Source organism: Aquarana catesbeiana, linkage group LG12 (assembly GCF_042186555.1).
Source record: "Aquarana catesbeiana isolate 2022-GZ linkage group LG12, ASM4218655v1, whole genome shotgun sequence".
Classification (NCBI taxonomy): Eukaryota; Metazoa; Chordata; class Amphibia; order Anura; family Ranidae; genus Aquarana; species Aquarana catesbeiana.
The window spans coordinates 234,862,497-234,880,007 of NC_133335.1; the positions used below are offsets into that span (position 1 = coordinate 234,862,497).

A 17,511-nucleotide genomic window follows, 5' to 3' on the forward strand; every position below is an offset into this window, starting at 1 on the left:
TGGCCAATCAGCTCTCTGGGAGGGAGGGGGGGAGGGAGGGGTTTTCCCTGCAAAGTCGCTTGACTTTACAGAGAGATCCGACTTGGAGGCGACTTCCATTGATTTCTATGGTACAGGTCGCCTACCAAGTCGGATCAAAGTAATACAGGGAGTACGCTCTGAAGTCGGAGCGACTTCAGTAGCGTCTATTAAGACGCTAGCGTTAACTCCCATTCAAACTATTTCTGGGGCGACTTGGGGCGACTTGAGGGCGTACAAGTCGGATCCCAAGTCGCCCCAGTGTGAACCGAGCCTTACAGAGGAGGTCTAGCGCTAGAATTATTGCTCTCGCTCTAACGATTGCGGCGATACCTTAAATGTGTGGTTTGAACATCGTTTACATATGCGAGCGCGGTTTGCGTATGTGTTCGCTTCTGCACGCAAGGTTGGAGGGACAGGGCGCTTTAATTTTTTTTTTTTTTTTTTTTTTTACACTGTCCCTTTAAAAAAAAAATTTTTGGTCACTTTTATTCCTATTACAAGGAATGTAAATTCTAATCCCTTGTAAGAGAATTAAGCAGGACAGGTCCTCTTTAATGTGAGATCTGGAGTCAAAAAGACCTCAGATCTCATATTTACACTTAAAAGCAATAAATAAAAAAAAAAAGTAATTTTATGTTTCCACATTAAAAAAAAAAAGGACCCTTTAAGGCCGGAGGGCGGAAGTGACGTTTGACGTCGCTCTGGTCCTCCAAGTGCATAGAGTCGCGTCGGAGCCATCACTACCTCACTCGACTTCCTGCCCATCGCTCCACAGGATCGGATCGTTTCTGTCGCTGCTGATCTCTCTGGGAAGGGGGCGGGAGGGGAAGGGGGGGGGGCACCTCTCCCGCTGCCCATAAAAGTTGGCACCACTTTTTATGTGAAAGAGGATCACCCACTGCGTAAAAATATAGCAGCTAGCTGCTGTCATAGCCCCGGTATTTAATGTCAAATTTGTGACGTATAAACGCGGTGGGCGGTCCAGAAGTGGTTAAAATAATCACATTTTGCAGCCTGAAATGAAGACAGACACAGTTTTTGTTTTATCCAGCTGTATTTACTCAGTGAAACTTAGAACATCCAAGTGAAAGAGTTAATACCAACATATAAGAAAAAAAAATTCAAATTCAGAATCACTGAGTTGGAAAAATGATCACCCCCCTCCTAAAAATGACTTGTAAACTCAATCAGGTGTAGCTAATCAACCTTCTCAATGGCCCACAAAAGCCATTTCATTACAGGATCAGCTGTGGTCATTTTGATTAGCAAGGACACAGACGGAAGTAGGGGATGGCTAGAGCCCCTGTCAGATTTTTATTCTCTGGACGCAGTGGCAGCCGTCCATAAGGGGCACACAAAGCAAGGTCCACAAAGACATGGCTGAGCGAGTTTGGGGTGGAGGAGCTTCACTGGCCTCCACAGAGTCCTGACCTCAACCCGATAGAATGCCTTTGGGGTGAATTAGAGTGGAGACTGTGAGCCAGGCCTTCTCGTCCAACATCAGTGCCTGACCTCACAAATGATCATCTGGAAGAATGATCAAACATTCCCATAGACACACTCCTAAACCTTGTGGACGGCCTTCCCAGAAGAGTTGAAGCTGTTATAGCTGCAAAGGGTGGGCCAACTCAATATTGAACCCTACGGAGTAAGACTGGGATGCCATTAAAGTTCATGTGTGTGTAAAGGCAGGCGTCCCAATACTTTTGACATATTGGTACTTAGGTGCTGGAATTAAAAAAAAAAGGGTGAACTTTAAGCCCTGATGAAGAGTGGTATCGGTGCCCCTGAACCATGTCGGTTCTTTTCTGTTTTCTTGCCATGAGTAATAATAAAAGGTTTTGGACTCTCCGATCTTTGGTCTGGCGCTCTCTTTGGACTTTGTACACATAGATTTTATTTTCTGTCGGTGTTGCAGATTTTCCCTCACTTCCTGTCAGGTAAAGCTGTTGTCATCGGGACAGGAAGTAAGGAAGAACAAATCTCTTACAAAGCCCCAGAGAGCAGTAAAAACCTGACAGAGGTTCTAATCTAATAAAAATAGGTTTTGTTTTGCCATACACTTTAAAACAACGATCCGTCCGATAGAATGTAATGTACTGACCTTCTGATACGTCCGTGTGCATTTCAGGTCATGATTCTTGAGCAGAATGGAAATGGTGCCCAGCTATTCAATCTGAAGGATGGCCCCTACCCCCTCATCATCACCTATATTTTCCTGGTGGTGGACAGTGTGATGTACCTGCTCCTGGCGTCATACCTTGACCAGATTCTCCCAGGTAAGAACGCTCCATGTGAACAAGCGCATATTGACCTGGGTGGATGACCTGCTTCATTTCTGACTTCTGGCTGTCAGTGGGAAGAATAGTGCCCCATCATTGGTGTCACTGGGAAGAATAGTGCCTCATCATTGGTGTCAGTGGAAGGAATAGTGTTCCATTGTTGGTGTCAGTGGAAGGAATAGTGCCCCATCATTGGTGTCAGTGGAAGGAATAGTGCCCCATCATTGGTGTCAGTGGGAGGAATAGTGCCCCATCATTGGTGTCAGCGGGAGGAATAGTGCCCCATCATTGGTGTCAGTGGAAGGAATAGTGCCCCATCATTGGTATCAGTGGGAGGAATAGTGCCCCATCATTGGTGTCATTGGAAGGAATAGTGCCCATCATTGGTGTCAGTGGGAGAATTAGTGCCCCATCATTGGTGTCAGCGGGAGGAATAGTGCCCCATTATTAGTGTCAGTGGGAGGAAAAGTGCTCTATCATAGGTGTCAGTGGGAGGAATAGTGCCCCCTCGTTAGTGTCAGTGGGAGGAATAGTGCCCCATCGTTAGTGTTAGTGGGAGGATAAGTGCTCTATCATTGGTGTCAGTAGGAGGAATAGTGCCCCCCCATTGGTGTTAGTGGAAGGAATCATGCCCCATCATTTCTGTCAATGGGAGGAATAGTACACGCTTATGGTGTCAGTGGAAGGTATAGTGTCCCATCATTGGCGTCAATGTGAGGATAATGGCCCCATCGTTGATGTCAATGGGAGAAACAGTGCCCCCTCATTGGTGTCAGGGTAAGGAATAGTGCCCTATCATTAGTATCAGTGGGAAGAATCATGCCACATCATTGGTGTCAGTGGGAGAAATAGTGCCCCATTGTTGGTGTCAATGGGAGGAATAGTACCCACTTGGTGTCTGTGGAAGGTATAGTGCCCCATCACTGTTGTCAGTGGGAGTAATATCGTTGCTGTCATTGGGAGTAATAGTGCCCCCTTGTTAGGGAAGGAATAGTGCCCCATAATTGTGTCAGTGGGAGATATAGTGCCCTCTCATTGGTGTCAGTGACAGGAATAGTGCCCCATCATTGGTGTCAGAGGGAGGTATAGTGCCCCATCATTGGTATCAGTGGGAGGAAATCCCCTATCATTGGTGTCAGAGGGAGGTATAGTGTCCCATTGTTGATCTCAGTGAGATAAATAGTGCCCCAAGGGCCAGATAATGGAAAGTAAAGGGTCACAGTTTGGGGCCACTGGTCTAGAGAGAAAATATATTTGTTTGAAAACAAAACTGGAAAAGGGCTTTGTCAAGTGTTGGGTCTCATTTCATTGTGTTGGAGGATCTTATTGGGGGGCGTAAAGCTTCAATGTGTCTTTTGCTTTGGGAACAGGAGAGTACGGTTTACGAAGGTCACCTCTCTTCTTTCTGAAGCCATCTTACTGGTCGAAGAGGAGGAGAAATTATGGGGTGCTCAGTGAGAGCTTCTTCAGCACCAACACCGTTCTGAGCGACGTGGTGGAGCCTGTACCGCTAGGCCTGCATGGGAAAGAGGCCATCAGGTATGGCAACATTATTATACGTTGACTTCTTCAACCAGAACTACACTCTACTGTTTTCATGAGACCACACTCACAATCTGGCTGGAGGTGTTTACATGAGACCACACTCACAATCTGGCTGGAGGTGTTTACATGAGACCACACTCACAATCTGGCTGGAGGTGTTTACATGAGACCACACTCACAATCTGGCTGGAGGTGTTTACATGAGACCACACTCACAATCTGGCTGGAGGTGTTTACATGAGACCACACTCACAATCTGGCTGGAGGTGTTTACATGAGACCACACTCACAATCTGGCTGGAGGTCTTTACATGAGACCACACTCACAATCTGGCTGGAGGTCTTTACATGAGACCACACTCACAATCTGGCTGGAGGTCTTTACATGAGACCACACTCACAATCTAACTGGAGGTGAGAGGTAAATAAAGAGTAATAGATGGGGTGAAATACTTACCATGCAAAGAGAAACCAGTGTTCCAGCATTTTCTCCAGGGCAGGAATCTACCCCAGAAAGACTGTTACCATAGGTTTTTGTTGAGGTATTTTTTTGTTCTGTAGTGAGTATTTTAACTCCTTCTTCTCCCTCGTGCAGAATTAAAAATATCCATAAGTCTTTCAAAAAGGAGAATCGTCAGATGGAGGCATTACAAGGTAAGAGACTTAAGATTTCTTATATATGAGATCAAGAGAATTCCCGCTAGAGCTCTGTAATAATTTTGCTGTGGTGGGATGAAAACCCCAAATGCTAGAAGAAGCTGATGGAGGATTTTCCCCCTTTGAGCATGGGAGATGACAAATCTTAGAAGAATTTAGAAGAGCAGAAAAATATATTGGTGGGCTCAAGACTTTATAGGCACAATAATGAGGGTAGTATATAGTTAAAATATTATTTTATTTCGAACTTATTACATAAAAGAAGGGGGAAAGGAAGATATAAAAACCAATCACAGTTTACAAATTATGCACTCCATACACATTTGGTTGGTTGGTGAAAAGAGATACACAGAACTTATGAAACCAACAAGAGACATGCAACTTATTGATCTATATAGTTACAGTACATTATGTTGAACCAAGCGTTATGTGATGGTGGCAATCAGTTTCTGTATGAGCTCGACATGTTGCGCGCCGCATGCGCTTCTTCAGGAGCACAGAATTAAGGTACTGTAATGGATAATACATTTTGTAAAGGAAACAACATCATTTTATGTCTATATATGAGTTTATATCTAAACAATAAAGTAGAATGGTAAAAAAAGGGCTGTTCTAATATCATCAATGGGATATCTATCCTGCAATGGTCAGGAGAAGATGGTGGAGGATTCACCTCCTTAAAGCGTGGGAGACGCCAAATATTAGAAGAAGCTGATGAAGGATTTGCATCCTTCGAGAATGGGAGAGCCCAAATGTTAGAAGAAGATAGTGGAGGATTCACCTCCTTAAAGCGTGGGAGACCCCAAATGTTAGAAGAAGCTGGTGGAGGATTCACTTCCTTCGAGCGTGGGAGACCCCAAATGTTAGAAGAAGCTGGTGGGGGGTTTGCCTCCTTAAAGCGTGGGAGAACCTAAATGTTAGAAGAAGTTGGTGAAAGATTTGCCTACTTCAAGCGCGGGAGACGCCAAATGTTACAAGAAGCTGGTAGAGGGTTTGCCTCCTTAAAGCGTGGGAGATCCTAAATGTTAGAAGAAGATAGTGGAGGATTTGCCTTCTTAAAGCGTGGGAGACCCCAAATGTTAGAAGAAGCTGGTGGAAAAATTCACCTTCTTCGAGGGTGGGAGACCTGGTGGGGCTGGTGGGGGATTTGCCTCCTTCAAGCATCCACAAAGAATAAAATAAGGGCCTCCCATTTGACATGGGGATGGGGGGGGGGGGGGGGGGGGGATTTGAGCCTTTAATAACAGAGTGAAACCTCTTTCAGAGAGGGTGCATGTATAAACAGATTTGAAGGAAATTTCTGTTGCTGACTTACCAGTGGCCTGATTGGCATGCAAATCATTTGGCTGTACTACCTGACTCCTCACTAACCCAAGGCAAAAGATGAAGCCAGGCAACCTGCTTGTTCAGGAAGCCTGTAGTCCCTCAACGCTCTTTAAGACCTTCTGTGTACCCCTTTCTCCCCTCAGCGTGCCATAAGTAAGACCTATATCTGATAGGAAGAAGGTCAGTTTCCCCATAAACCAGTGGTCCGCAGCTGAGGCAGACCTAGCTCTGAAATCAGCAGAGCTTATGCTCCTCGCTGATTGGAGAGCTCTAGCTCTTACTGTACAGGGGGGTGGGTCAGACCTCTGCTGAGACATGACGACAGAAAGCAAGGGTCCTTCTCTGCAGCATGCTGGCAAGGGACAGACTTTCCTACTCGGGCTGTGGCTGCTCTATAAGGAAAACTACAAGAACCCCTTTTTTTTGTTGTTGCTGCACCTAAACTAATTATACTTTGTTGTTTTTGAAAATTCCCATTCTTTAAAAATCCTGGATTTTAGCTCAGAATATTTGTTTTTTCTTTTTTAATTTATAAATAGCCAGGGTTTGAGGAAATAATGTAGATAGTAGTATTGTGTCTCTGATGTCTGTGGTAATCTTATTTTTATCCGCAGGGCTCACCTTGGACATATATGAAGGACAAATAACAGCTTTGCTTGGGCACAGTGGCACCGGCAAAACAACACTGATGAATATTTTATGTGGTCTCTGCCCGCCGTCTGAAGGTGAGACATTTAGCGGTCTCTGAGAATCTTTGCTGTATGCTGTAGTATAGGCATTATACAGTCTGGAAGCAACCGTAGTGTGCTCCTGATTCCAGCTCTCATCAGAGTGTTGGAAGATTTGTACAAACTAATGAAGATGTAACTCCTGTCACTAAATCCTCATATACATTTTAACATGCTAAAGTCACTTCCAATAATTTTAAATCTGAAGCTTTCATTACAGTAATCTCTGGTGATCCTGTCCTGAGGGTCCTTGTTCAGGCTCCTGCATTGTCCCCCATCACATGGGCTCCCGATGGATACTACAATTGGCTGTTTCAACGCACATTACATTCACTTAGGGTTTAACTCTACTCTACTCTGGTGGCTCCATGGGCTCAATCTATGTCTTTTCTCCCCTGAATCTTATTCCTCTTCTGCTTTGCAGTATTCAAAAGGTGGGCATTACAGTGATCCTCCTTGTTCTGAACTGGTCCAGATGGATGACTCCTGGCAGAAGAACTTTTGTCCCAAGGGCCAATTTGCCACCCCACTTATTGGTAACTTGCTTTAACGGCATGGCTGTTGAAGCCAAGGTCCTGAGGGACAGGAGCATCTCTGAGTCTGTGATTATTGTGATGCTAAAGCTAGGACTTCTCACAAAGTCTGTCATCAGACATGGAAGGCATACGTTACTTGGTGTGTATCTCGGGGCTTCCACCCTCTGAGTTTCTCTGTGGACGGAATCCTCTCCTTTTTGCAACTGGGTCTGGACCACTATTTAGCTGCCAGCCCTATTAAGTGTCAGTTTTCTGCCCTTTCTATTTTGTTTCAGGGTTGTTGGCCTCTCACACTTTAATTAGAACCTTTGTACAGAGAGCCTCTTATGTAGAACACCCAACCCCTAGTGGCTGAGTCTATCAGTCACTGCTTTTTTTAGGAAGACTGATTCCCTCTTTGTCATCCTGGATGGTCCACGTAAAGGGGCACGGGCTTCTTGTTACGCCATTTCTAAGTGTCCCAGGCAGATCATCATCCAAGCTTATGGTCTTAAGGATCGAGTTCTTCTACACCTTCATCTCACGGCACACCCTACTAGATGTGTAAGTGCTACTTGGTCTTTTCAGCATCGAGCGATGGTTTCCCAGACTTGCCAAGATGCCACCTGGCCTCCTGTTCACGTGTTCTTTTAGTTCTACCAGACGGATGTTCAGGCCTCATCTGTTGCCAGCTTCAGGCATAATGTTCTTTAGAAGGCTCTTTGAGCTAAAGGCAGTTGCCAGTTTTTCTGATGTTTTTTCTTCAGCCCATTAGATATTGCTCGATGCATTGCCCACATCTCAGTTGAATTGCTTTTGGACATCCCAAAGGTTATAGAATTCCTGTGTTCCTCAAAGAGTATGAAAGAAAATAAGATTTTTGTACCTGCTGTAAAGTCCTTTTCTTGGAGACCATTCATGGTCACAGGTTCCACCCATTTGTGTTTATGATTATGCTCTTCGTACTGTGATTTGCTACGAAACTGAGGCATGCGGGGAGTGGGAGAGGTTATCCTGGGTACATTTTTTTTTTTTGTGTGCTATTGGCCAATTCAGCTGTAGTCAGCAGTATAACCTAAAGGTTAAATACTTCCTGTTCCCCTCAATGGACTCCATGAAAAGGATTTTATAGTGAGTACAAAAATTGTATTTTCTACCAGGGAAAGGGAGGTTCTTGATTACAGTCTTCATCATATTAAAGTACATATAAACCTTAACAATAAACTTCTATTATTTGCTCCCTTTAGTCTGGTATATGTAACAATGCCTTCCTTTAGCCACGAGACTGTGTACAGTGAGGCAAGACGTCAGACATTCTGAAAAATAGATTTTGGGTTTGCACACATTTTATGTGCAGTGGGTAGGTGAAAAGAAGTCTCCTGATTCATCATATTACTGCGTGTATGGCCAACCATAGACGTACTGACCTGTGCAAGTCAGACCCGTCACATGGCACCCTGCCTCTCTACAGTCGTACAAGGCATTCTTGTGCTTATTTATCAGGCTGAATAGACAGAAAAGATGGATTAACATTCGTCTGCTGCCAGCGAAGAGGCCGCCAGGGATTACCCAGACTTCTCTAGGAGCTAAACACCAGTTTTTGCAAGCAGTAGCATAGACACAGAGCCTCCATGAATATTAATGAGCTTTCATTCCCGGGGAGAGAAACTTGCAGTCTCTGATCATCTTTCTGTATTTTCTGATGTGCTGGATGGAGTTAAAAGTAAATCTGCCTCATATATATTCACAATCCCTTATATACTGGAACACATCCCTGTGGGGTGCATGGGATTATAGTGTGTTATAGTGTTCTAACATGAATAATTCATCTACACAAGTAGGGACAGTTGAATCGAAAAATAACTTGTAAAGGATGGAAAGGGGGCAACATCATTATTCATGGGGAGTCCTTCTTCCTTCTTCTTCTCCCTTCTTTCTCCTCCATCTTTCTTTTTCCTCCTCCTTCTTCCTCCACCTTCTTCCTCCTTCCTCCTTTTCCTTCTTCCTCCTTCTTCTTCTTCCTTCTATCACCCGCTTCTTCTTCCTCCTTCTTCTTCTTGTCATTATTATGCAGTAATATGTGTCTGTCAGCTCACCTTTCCTTCTGTGTTCACCTTTAGAGGTCAGCCACCCTCACCTGACTGTTTAAATAATCTTCCCGCAGCATAGCTTCACCCCAGTCTCTAATTGGGAACACTATATTAACCTGAGCGTTGCAAGCCAACCTTGCTGATCAACCATTGTGCATTCATTCATTGTGTGTTTGGCTTCCTGTTTCCTGCTTGCCGTGTGCTCTTCGTTTGTCTCTGTTACCGACCTTGGCGTATTCTCGACTATCCCTGTTTGCCTGTGACCCTGAACCTTTGGCATGTACGCTGTTGTTTCTGTCTGCTAGTCACCTTGACCTCTGCCTTATCCCTTTACTATCCTTGTTGTTCCAGCCTGCTGCTTCCTCTCCCGTAGTCTACCGTGAGCTTGAGCTGTGAGACCCTAGGGGCCGCGACCTGGAGCCAGACTGCAGCGCAGTCCATCCTCACCACTAGAGGCTCTGGTGAACACCTGCTGGCTCTTAGACCCCGCGCCCTGGGGAATCTATGCTCTAGCTCCCACTGGGATCTGTGTTAGTGATCCAGTAGACCTGCTTCCTGAACCTCCCTGGGTACTATCCACAGCAGTCAGTCCTAGGATCCACTATCTTAGCGGTGCACTTCCGACTCCTACAGAGTGCATGTGTCACCTGGTCTCAGGTGACCTGACATTCTTCTTCTTCTTTTACTTTCTTTCTCCTCCTTCCTCCTCCTTTTTCCTTCTTCTTCTTCTTCCTCCTTCTTCTTCCTTCTCCTTCTCCTTCATTCACCTTCTTCTTCCCCATGTTCCTTCTCCTTTCTCTTTCTTCTTCTCCCTCCTCTTTCCTCTTCTTCCTCCTTCTTCTTCCTTCTTCCTCCTTCTTCCTCATTCATCTTCTTCCTCTTTCTTTCTCCTGCTTCTTCCTTCTTCTTCCTCCTCCTCCTTCTTCCTTCTCCTTCTTCCTCCTTCTTTCTTTTTCCTCCTTCTTTCTTTTTCCTCCTCCTTCTTCCTTCCTCCCCCTCCTTCTTCTTCTTCTTTCTTTGTATTTTTCCTCTTTCTTTCTCCTGCTTCCTCCTTCTTCTTCCTCTTTCTTTGTTTTTTCTCCTCCTTCTTCTTCCTCCTCATTCTTCCTTCTCCTTCGTCCTCCTCCTTCTTCTTCCTCTTCCTCCTTTTTTTCTTCCCTCTTCTTCCTTCTACTTCCTTTTTATTCCTTCTTCCTCCTCCTTCTTCTTCTTCCTTCTTCTTACTCCTTCTTCCTCCTCCTTCTTCTTACTCCTTCTTCCTCCTCCTCCTTCCTCCTTCTTCCTCCTTCTTCTTTCTCCTCCTTCCTTCTCATTCTTCCTCCTTCTCCTCCATCTTTTTCCTCTCTCTTTCTCCTCCTTCCTCCTTCTTCTTCCTCCTCCTCCTTCCTTCTTCTTCCTCCTTCTTTCTTTTTCCTCAAACCTTCTTCTTACTCCTTCTTCCTCCTCCTCCTTCCTCCTCCTTCTTCCTCCTCCTTCTTCCTCCTTCTTCTTTCTCCTCCTTCCTTCTCATTCTTCCTCCTTCTCCTTCTCATTCTTTCTCCTTCTTACTCCTACTCTTTCTTCCTCCTCCTTTTTCTTCCTTCTTCTGCCTTCTTCCACCTCCTCTTTCTTCCTCCTTCTGCATCGTCCTTCTTCTTTTATCTCTTCATATAACCCCAACAAATTGCTCAACGCATTATAAAAAATAGCCAATGTATTTTTCCTCTTTCTTTCTCCTGCTTCCTCCTTCTTCTTCCTCCTTCTTTGTTTATTCCTCCTCCTTCTTCTTCCTCCTTATTCTTCCTTCTCCTTCTTCCTCCTACTTCTTCCTCCTTTTTTTCTTCCCTCTTCTTCCTTCTACCTCCTTTTATTCCTTCTTCCCCCTCCTTCTTCTTCTTCCTTCTTCTTTCTTTTTCCTCCTCCTTCTTCTTACTCCTTCTTCCTCCTCCTCCTCCTTCTTCCTCCTTCCTCCTCCTTCTTCCTCCTTCTTCTTTCTCCTCCTTACTTCTCATTCTTCTTCCTCCTTCTTTCTTTTTCCTCCTCCTTCTTCTTCCTCCTTCTTCCTCCTCCTCCTTCCTCCTCCTCCTTCCTCCTCCTTCTTCCTCCTTCTTCTTTCTCCTCCTTCCTTCTCATTCTTCCTCCTTCTCCTCCATCTTTTTCCTCTTTCTTTCTCCTCCTTCCTCCTTCTTCTTGCTCCTCCTCCTTCCTTCTTCTTCCTCCTTCTTTCTTTTTCCTCCCCCTTCTTCCTCCTCCTTCTTCCTCCTCCTCCTTCCTCCTCCTTCTTCCTCCTTCCTCCTCCTTCTTCCTCCTTCTTCTTTCTCCTCCTTCCTTCTTATTCTTCCTCCTTCTCCTTCTCATTCTTTCTCCTTCTTACTCCTCCTCTTTCTTCCTCCTCCTTTTTTTTTCCTTCTTCTGCCTTCTTCCACCTCCTCTTTCTTCCTCCTTCTCCATCGTCCTTCTTCTTTTATCTCTTCATATAACCCCAACAAATTGCTCAACGCATTATAAAAAATAGCCAATGTTTATTGAGAGAGTGAAGTTTCACCTAAAGTGGACCTTCAGTACTTTTTTCAACTTTCCATCTATTAAAACTTCTGCCCTTGTTGTTTTATCTTTTTTTTATCTCAAAAGAATTTATTGAAACAAACAAAAACATACAATCCAACATTGTAGGTTCCAGGTAAAACATTGTTATATACAATCCGACATGCCATCACAATCCACCTATACATACTGAAATTCTCGTACATTTCACGGTTTCTTGCCCTGTTCCTCCCTCATTTTTTATCTTTGGATAGTAAAACATTTTTTTTCTGCCAGTTAATCCCTTATACAGCCCACTTCCTGTTTCCTGTCTGGTCATTAGTCTAGGCTTATGACATCATTCACAGCTCTCTCTCTCACTCTCCTGAGAGTTTGCAAGGAAGGGAGGGAGGATGAGTCATAGGAGGGCCAATCAGAGCTGCAGAGCTGGAGGTGTGCCTCTGTGTAAATCCAGGAAGAGAACAGGCAGCAGATTCAGCTGCCCACAGTTAAAATGGTTGCAGCCAGACTCAGTGGAGGGAGATTTCTGCAGCATATTTGGCAAATACAGAATCACAGTATATATAAAATAATATGCAAAGCGGTTGGAGGGAAGCTTCAGAATGGCAAAGAGGTTTTTAATACAAATTATGTGATCAGTTTGCAGTTTCTCTTTAATGGCTTGACAGCTGTAGTACATGTGTGGAAACGTTGTGTCTGTCAAAGGATTTTTAATTCTGATCAGCCAACCTAGAGATTCACATACACCTGCCAGACCACACAGCCAGGTGTCTTTGGTCATTCTCTCCTGTTCATTGATATTAGTCAGAGACTTCATCCATCCGGTTGGGTTACAAGGGATGGCAGGAAAGGGAATGGAGCCAAAACGCTGACTTCCAGGGTGGCAATTATTGTACATCAGAATTATCTCTGTCTTTGGCCCTCCTCTCCTTTTCTTAGCTATTGGTCAGTAAGTCTGTCCATCCAGTTGGGTTACAAAGGTTGGCAGGAAAGGGAATGGAGCCAGGGTGCTGCCTTCTAGATTGGCGCTACGTGTATAACAGAATGACCCCTGCCTTTGGTCCTCCTGGAGGCTTTAATGAAATTCGGAGAATGTCCAGGGAGGTCTTGGGGGGCCTTATTATTATACTTATTATTTATGAACATCTAGTTATCTCTGACTGTTCCTCTGAATTTAGGGGTGGCCACTATCTTTGGACACCGAGTGACCGACATCGATGAGATTCTGGACATCAGGAAGATGATTGGAGTCTGCCAGCAAAGTGACATTCACTTCGAGGACCTGACTGTAGAGGAGAACCTGTCCGTCTTCGCCTCACTGAAGGGGATCAGCAAGACCTGCAAGGAGCTGGAGGTGAGGCACCATATTGTCACTGTTGATCTTATCTCCGGGCTTTTTTGATTTGATCTCCAAATTAATTCTTTTCACAATTTTTATCTAAGTTTACGAAGCTGGGGGGAGGAGACAAGCCAACGCCCAACCAGACCCCCAGAATGAATCTGCGTCTATCACCGCTTGGATTTAGATGATTAGCAGTAATTGGCGCTTTTCTGTCATTGACGGCAATGATTCGTTGATGAATGGCCAAATGATTACAATTTTTTATATTTTACTTCTTTCTTTTGTGTATGCCTCTTAGTAACATGGGGTGGGGGCAAATTAACACAGTACAGGACAGGATCATCCAGAGTCCAGGGCAAGGATCCAGAATTGCGCCCCCTTCCCCCACTGTTAATACATGCAGTAGAATGGGTGTACCACCCTGCATCCGTTTTTTGCCCCTTTGCTTCACTGCGCCCGGGGCAGCCTCCCCTCCTGACCCCCCCCCCTGTCCTGTCTCTGCATGAACATTGTCTTCATACACAGAGGGGGTGTTGTTCTGGAATCACACAGTGTTGATGTTATATCATCTCTTCAGATGGGCGGAGTTCTTCTTTAAAGTTGATGCCGGCTGACAGTGGCATTGCTAGGGGGTGGCTTTTGGGGCTATAGCCCCGAATCTGGGGCCCATAGCCCCGAGTCTCTGCAGGGGTCCCCAAGGGGGGGCTATCTGGGGACCCTGATGTAAGTGGGGGGCTCTCTGGGGACCCTGATGCAAGGGGAGGCTCTCTGGGACCCTCATTTTAAGGGGGAGGCTCTCTGGGGACCCTAATGTAAGGGGGGCTCTCTGGAGACCCTGATGTAAGGGGGGGCTCTCTGGGGACCCTGATGTAAGGGGGGGCTCTCTGGGTATATATACACACACCCACGTATATTACTGTATATACATGTGTATGCCCACCCAAGTGTATGACTTTCTTTACTACTCTGCTATGAGCTCTAGCCCCAGATCTTTTGTAGACCTAGCAATGCCCCTGCCGGCTGAAGAGCTACAATGTAACAATCATCCCTTGCTGGGATCTCCAGTCCAGAAGGTGTCGTCCAAAGCCTTCTTCTGTACCTTCTGCCATTAGAAATATATTCTGGCCCATACATCCTTCCCCCTTCCCACCACATCATCCAATAGAAGTGCTGGAATCGGAAGTCTCTGCAGTTTACTTTCATCTTCTGACAAATTAATGAATCGCAAGCACCACGTTTGCGAAATTTTACATCTAAAGCAGTATTAAACCAAAAATATCATATATTTCAGCTTACCAATTGTTAGATGTGGTGGCTGCATTTGTTTTTTAACACATCCTGTATTAGAACGCCCCCCCCCCCCACACTCTGGATGAAGGAGCACAGGGGGCACAACCGACAGCAGCATTTTCAGTCTGGGGGGGGAGTGTTAGATGGACTAGCAGATTTAAATACACTAACACACTGAAGCCAGGCTCCAGCTAACACTTAAAGTGGAACTTTAGTCATTTTTTCATCTTTCCATCTATTAAATCTTCTGCCCTTGTTGTTGTTTTATCTTTGGATAGTAAAACATTTTTTTTCTGCCGGTAAATCCCTTATACAGCCCACTTCCTGTTTCCTGTCTGGTCATTAGCCTAGGCTTATGACATCATTCACAGCTCTCTCTCTCTCACTCTTGTGAGTTTGCCAGGAAGGGAGGAGGGATGAGTCATAAGAGGGTCAATGAGAGCTGCAGAGGTGGAGGTGTGCCTCTGTGTGTCTGTGTAAATCCAGGAAGTGAACGGGCAGCAGCTTCAGCTGCCCACAGTTAAAATGAATGCAGCCATACTCAGTAGAGGGAGATTTCTGCAGCATATTTGGCAAATACAGAATCACAGTATATATAAAATAATATGCAAAGTAGTTGGAGGGAAGCTTTAGAATGGCAAAGATGTTTTTATTACAAATTATGTGAGCAGACTGCAGTTCCTCTTTAATATAATTTGCTGTGATGGTGTGTTACAGATAAATAGGATCTTGCATGATCTGGATATGGAAGCCGTGAAGCACAACCAGGTGAAGCGTCTGAACGTGGGGCAGCAGAGGAAGCTCGCCGTGGCGATTGCGGTTCTGGGAAATCCCAAGGTAAGTCCTATTAACAGCTTGTGAATGCAGGCTCCTGGGGAGACCACATAAAGGGATTGCAGGCTCCTGGGGAGATCAGATATAGTGAATGCAGGCTCCTGTGGAGATCAGATATAGTGAATGCAGGCTCCTGGGGAGAGCAGATATAGTGACTGCAGGCTCCTGGGGAGAGCAGATATAGTGAATGCAGGCTCCTGGGGAGAGCAGATATAGTGAATGCAGGCTCCTGGGGAGAGCAGATATAGTGAATGCAGGCTCCTGGGGAGATCAGATATAGTGACTGCAGGCTCCTGGGGAGAGCAGATATAGTGAATGCAGGCTCCTGGGGAGACCACATAAAGGGAATGCAGGCTCCTGGGGAGAGCAGATATAGTGAATGCAGGCTCCTGGGGAGATCAGATATAGTGAATGCAGGCTCCTGGGGAGAGCAGATATAGTGAATGCAGGCTCCTGGGGAGATCAGATATAGTGAATGCAGGCTCCTGGGGAGAGCAGATATAGTGAATGCAGGCTCCTGGGGAGAGCAGATATAGTGAATGCAGGCTCCTGGGGAGACCAGATATAGTGAATGCAGGCTCCTGGGGAGATCAGATATAGTGAATGCAGGCTCCTGGGGAGATCAGATATAGTGAATGCAGGCTCCTGGGGAGATCAGATATAGTGACTGCAGGCTCCTGGGGAGACCAGATATAGTGAATGCAGGCTCCTGGGGAGATCAGATATAGTGAATGCAGGCTCCTGGGGAGATCAGATATAGTGAATGCAGGCTCCTGGGGAGATCAGATATAGTGATTGCAGGCTCCTGGGGAGAGCAGATATAGTGAATGCAGGCTCCTGGGGAGAGCAGATATAGTGAATGCAGGCTCCTGGGGAGATCAGATATAGTGATTGCAGGCTCCTGGGGAGATCAGATATAGTGATTGCAGGCTCCTGGGGAGAGCAGATATAGTGAATGCAGGCTCCTGGGGAGATCAGATATAGTGATTGCAGGCTCCTGGGGAGATCAGATATAGTGATTGCAGGCTCCTGGGGAGAGCAGATATAGTGAATGCAGGCTCCTGGGGAGATCAGATATAGTGAATGCAGGCTCCTGGGGAGAGCAGATATAGTGAATGCAGGCTCCTGGGGAGATCAGATATAGTGAATGCAGGCTCCTGGGGAGAGCAGATATAGTGAATGCAGGCTCCTGTGTAGAGCAGATATGGTGACTGCAGGCTCCTGGGGAGACCAGATATAGTGACTGCAGGCTCCTGGGGAGACCAGATATAGTGAATACAGGCACCTGGGGAGACCAGATATAGTGAATGCAGGCTCCTGAGTTTAGTAACACTTTAACCACTTAAGGACCGCCCCACGCAGATATACTGCAGCAGGGCGGCCCTGCTGCGTGAAATCACGTACAGGTATGTGATTTCGTGCACAGGGTCTGGGGCGCTGCCCACGGCCCACTCCCACTGTATTTGGGCACAGCGGGAGCCAATCAGATATAGTGAATGCAGAGTCCTGAGGAGACCAAATGTAGTAAATGCAGGGTCCTGGGGAGAGCAGATATAGTGAATGCAGGCTCCTGGGGAGACCAGATATAGTGAATGCAGGCTCCTGGGGAGATCAGATATAGTGAATGCAGGCTCCTGGGGAGGCAGAATGGCGGTCTGTAAAAGAGGAAGGTGGAGATCTTGTGTTTGTGCTAAGCAGAAACACTGATCTCTGTCTTCCTCCAGTTACAGCATCTCCCCCCCCCCCACAGTTAGAAAGCACCCCCTAGGAGCACATTTAATCCTTTGATCTCCCCTGATGTTAACCCCTTCCCTGCCAGTGTCATTAGTACAGTGACAGTGCATATTATTTAGCTCCGATCACTATATTGGTGTCACTGGTCCCCAAAAAGTGTCAGTTAGGGGTCCGGATTGTCCGCTGCAATGTTGCAGTCTTGCTAAAAATCTCTGATCGCCACCGTTATTAGTAACAAATGAACAAATAAACAAAAATTCCATAAATATATCCCGTGGTTTGTAAATAAATAAATGTAGCGCTGTGTGTACAATTATAAATGTGATTTTATGTGATTTTAAAAGTTTTTGTCTTGTAAGTGCAACTTGTCTGTTTGGGGGCTTTGAATAAATTTGTATACGGAGAATACTTATTATTTACACGTCCTGAACTCATGGAATCTTGAGCCAAGCTGGGAGATGATCCGCTTCTTTGGGTATTAATGAGCTGAGTTACCATTAAGAAAATATCCCGTGGTTTGTAGACGCTATAACTTTTGCTCAAACAAATCAATATACGCTTATTGGGATTTTTTTTTTTTACCAAAAATATGTAGCAGAATACATATCGGCCTAAACTGATGAA

At 45.5% G+C, this 17,511-nt stretch overlaps 1 protein-coding gene across 1 annotated transcript in view; it reads left to right on the plus strand.

The window, feature by feature from the left end:
• ABCA5 (ATP binding cassette subfamily A member 5) overlaps positions 1-17,511 on the plus strand; it is a 130,230-nt gene that overhangs the window by 65,954 nt on the left and 46,765 nt on the right. The window contains exons 9-14 of the mRNA XM_073606910.1: positions 2,153-2,300; positions 3,674-3,842; positions 4,444-4,502; positions 6,446-6,556; positions 12,866-13,041; positions 15,037-15,156. Of these exons, the coding sequence (XP_073463011.1) occupies positions 2,153-2,300; positions 3,674-3,842; positions 4,444-4,502; positions 6,446-6,556; positions 12,866-13,041; positions 15,037-15,156 (783 nt within the window). The remainder of the gene's footprint in view (positions 1-2,152; positions 2,301-3,673; positions 3,843-4,443; positions 4,503-6,445; positions 6,557-12,865; positions 13,042-15,036; positions 15,157-17,511) is intronic.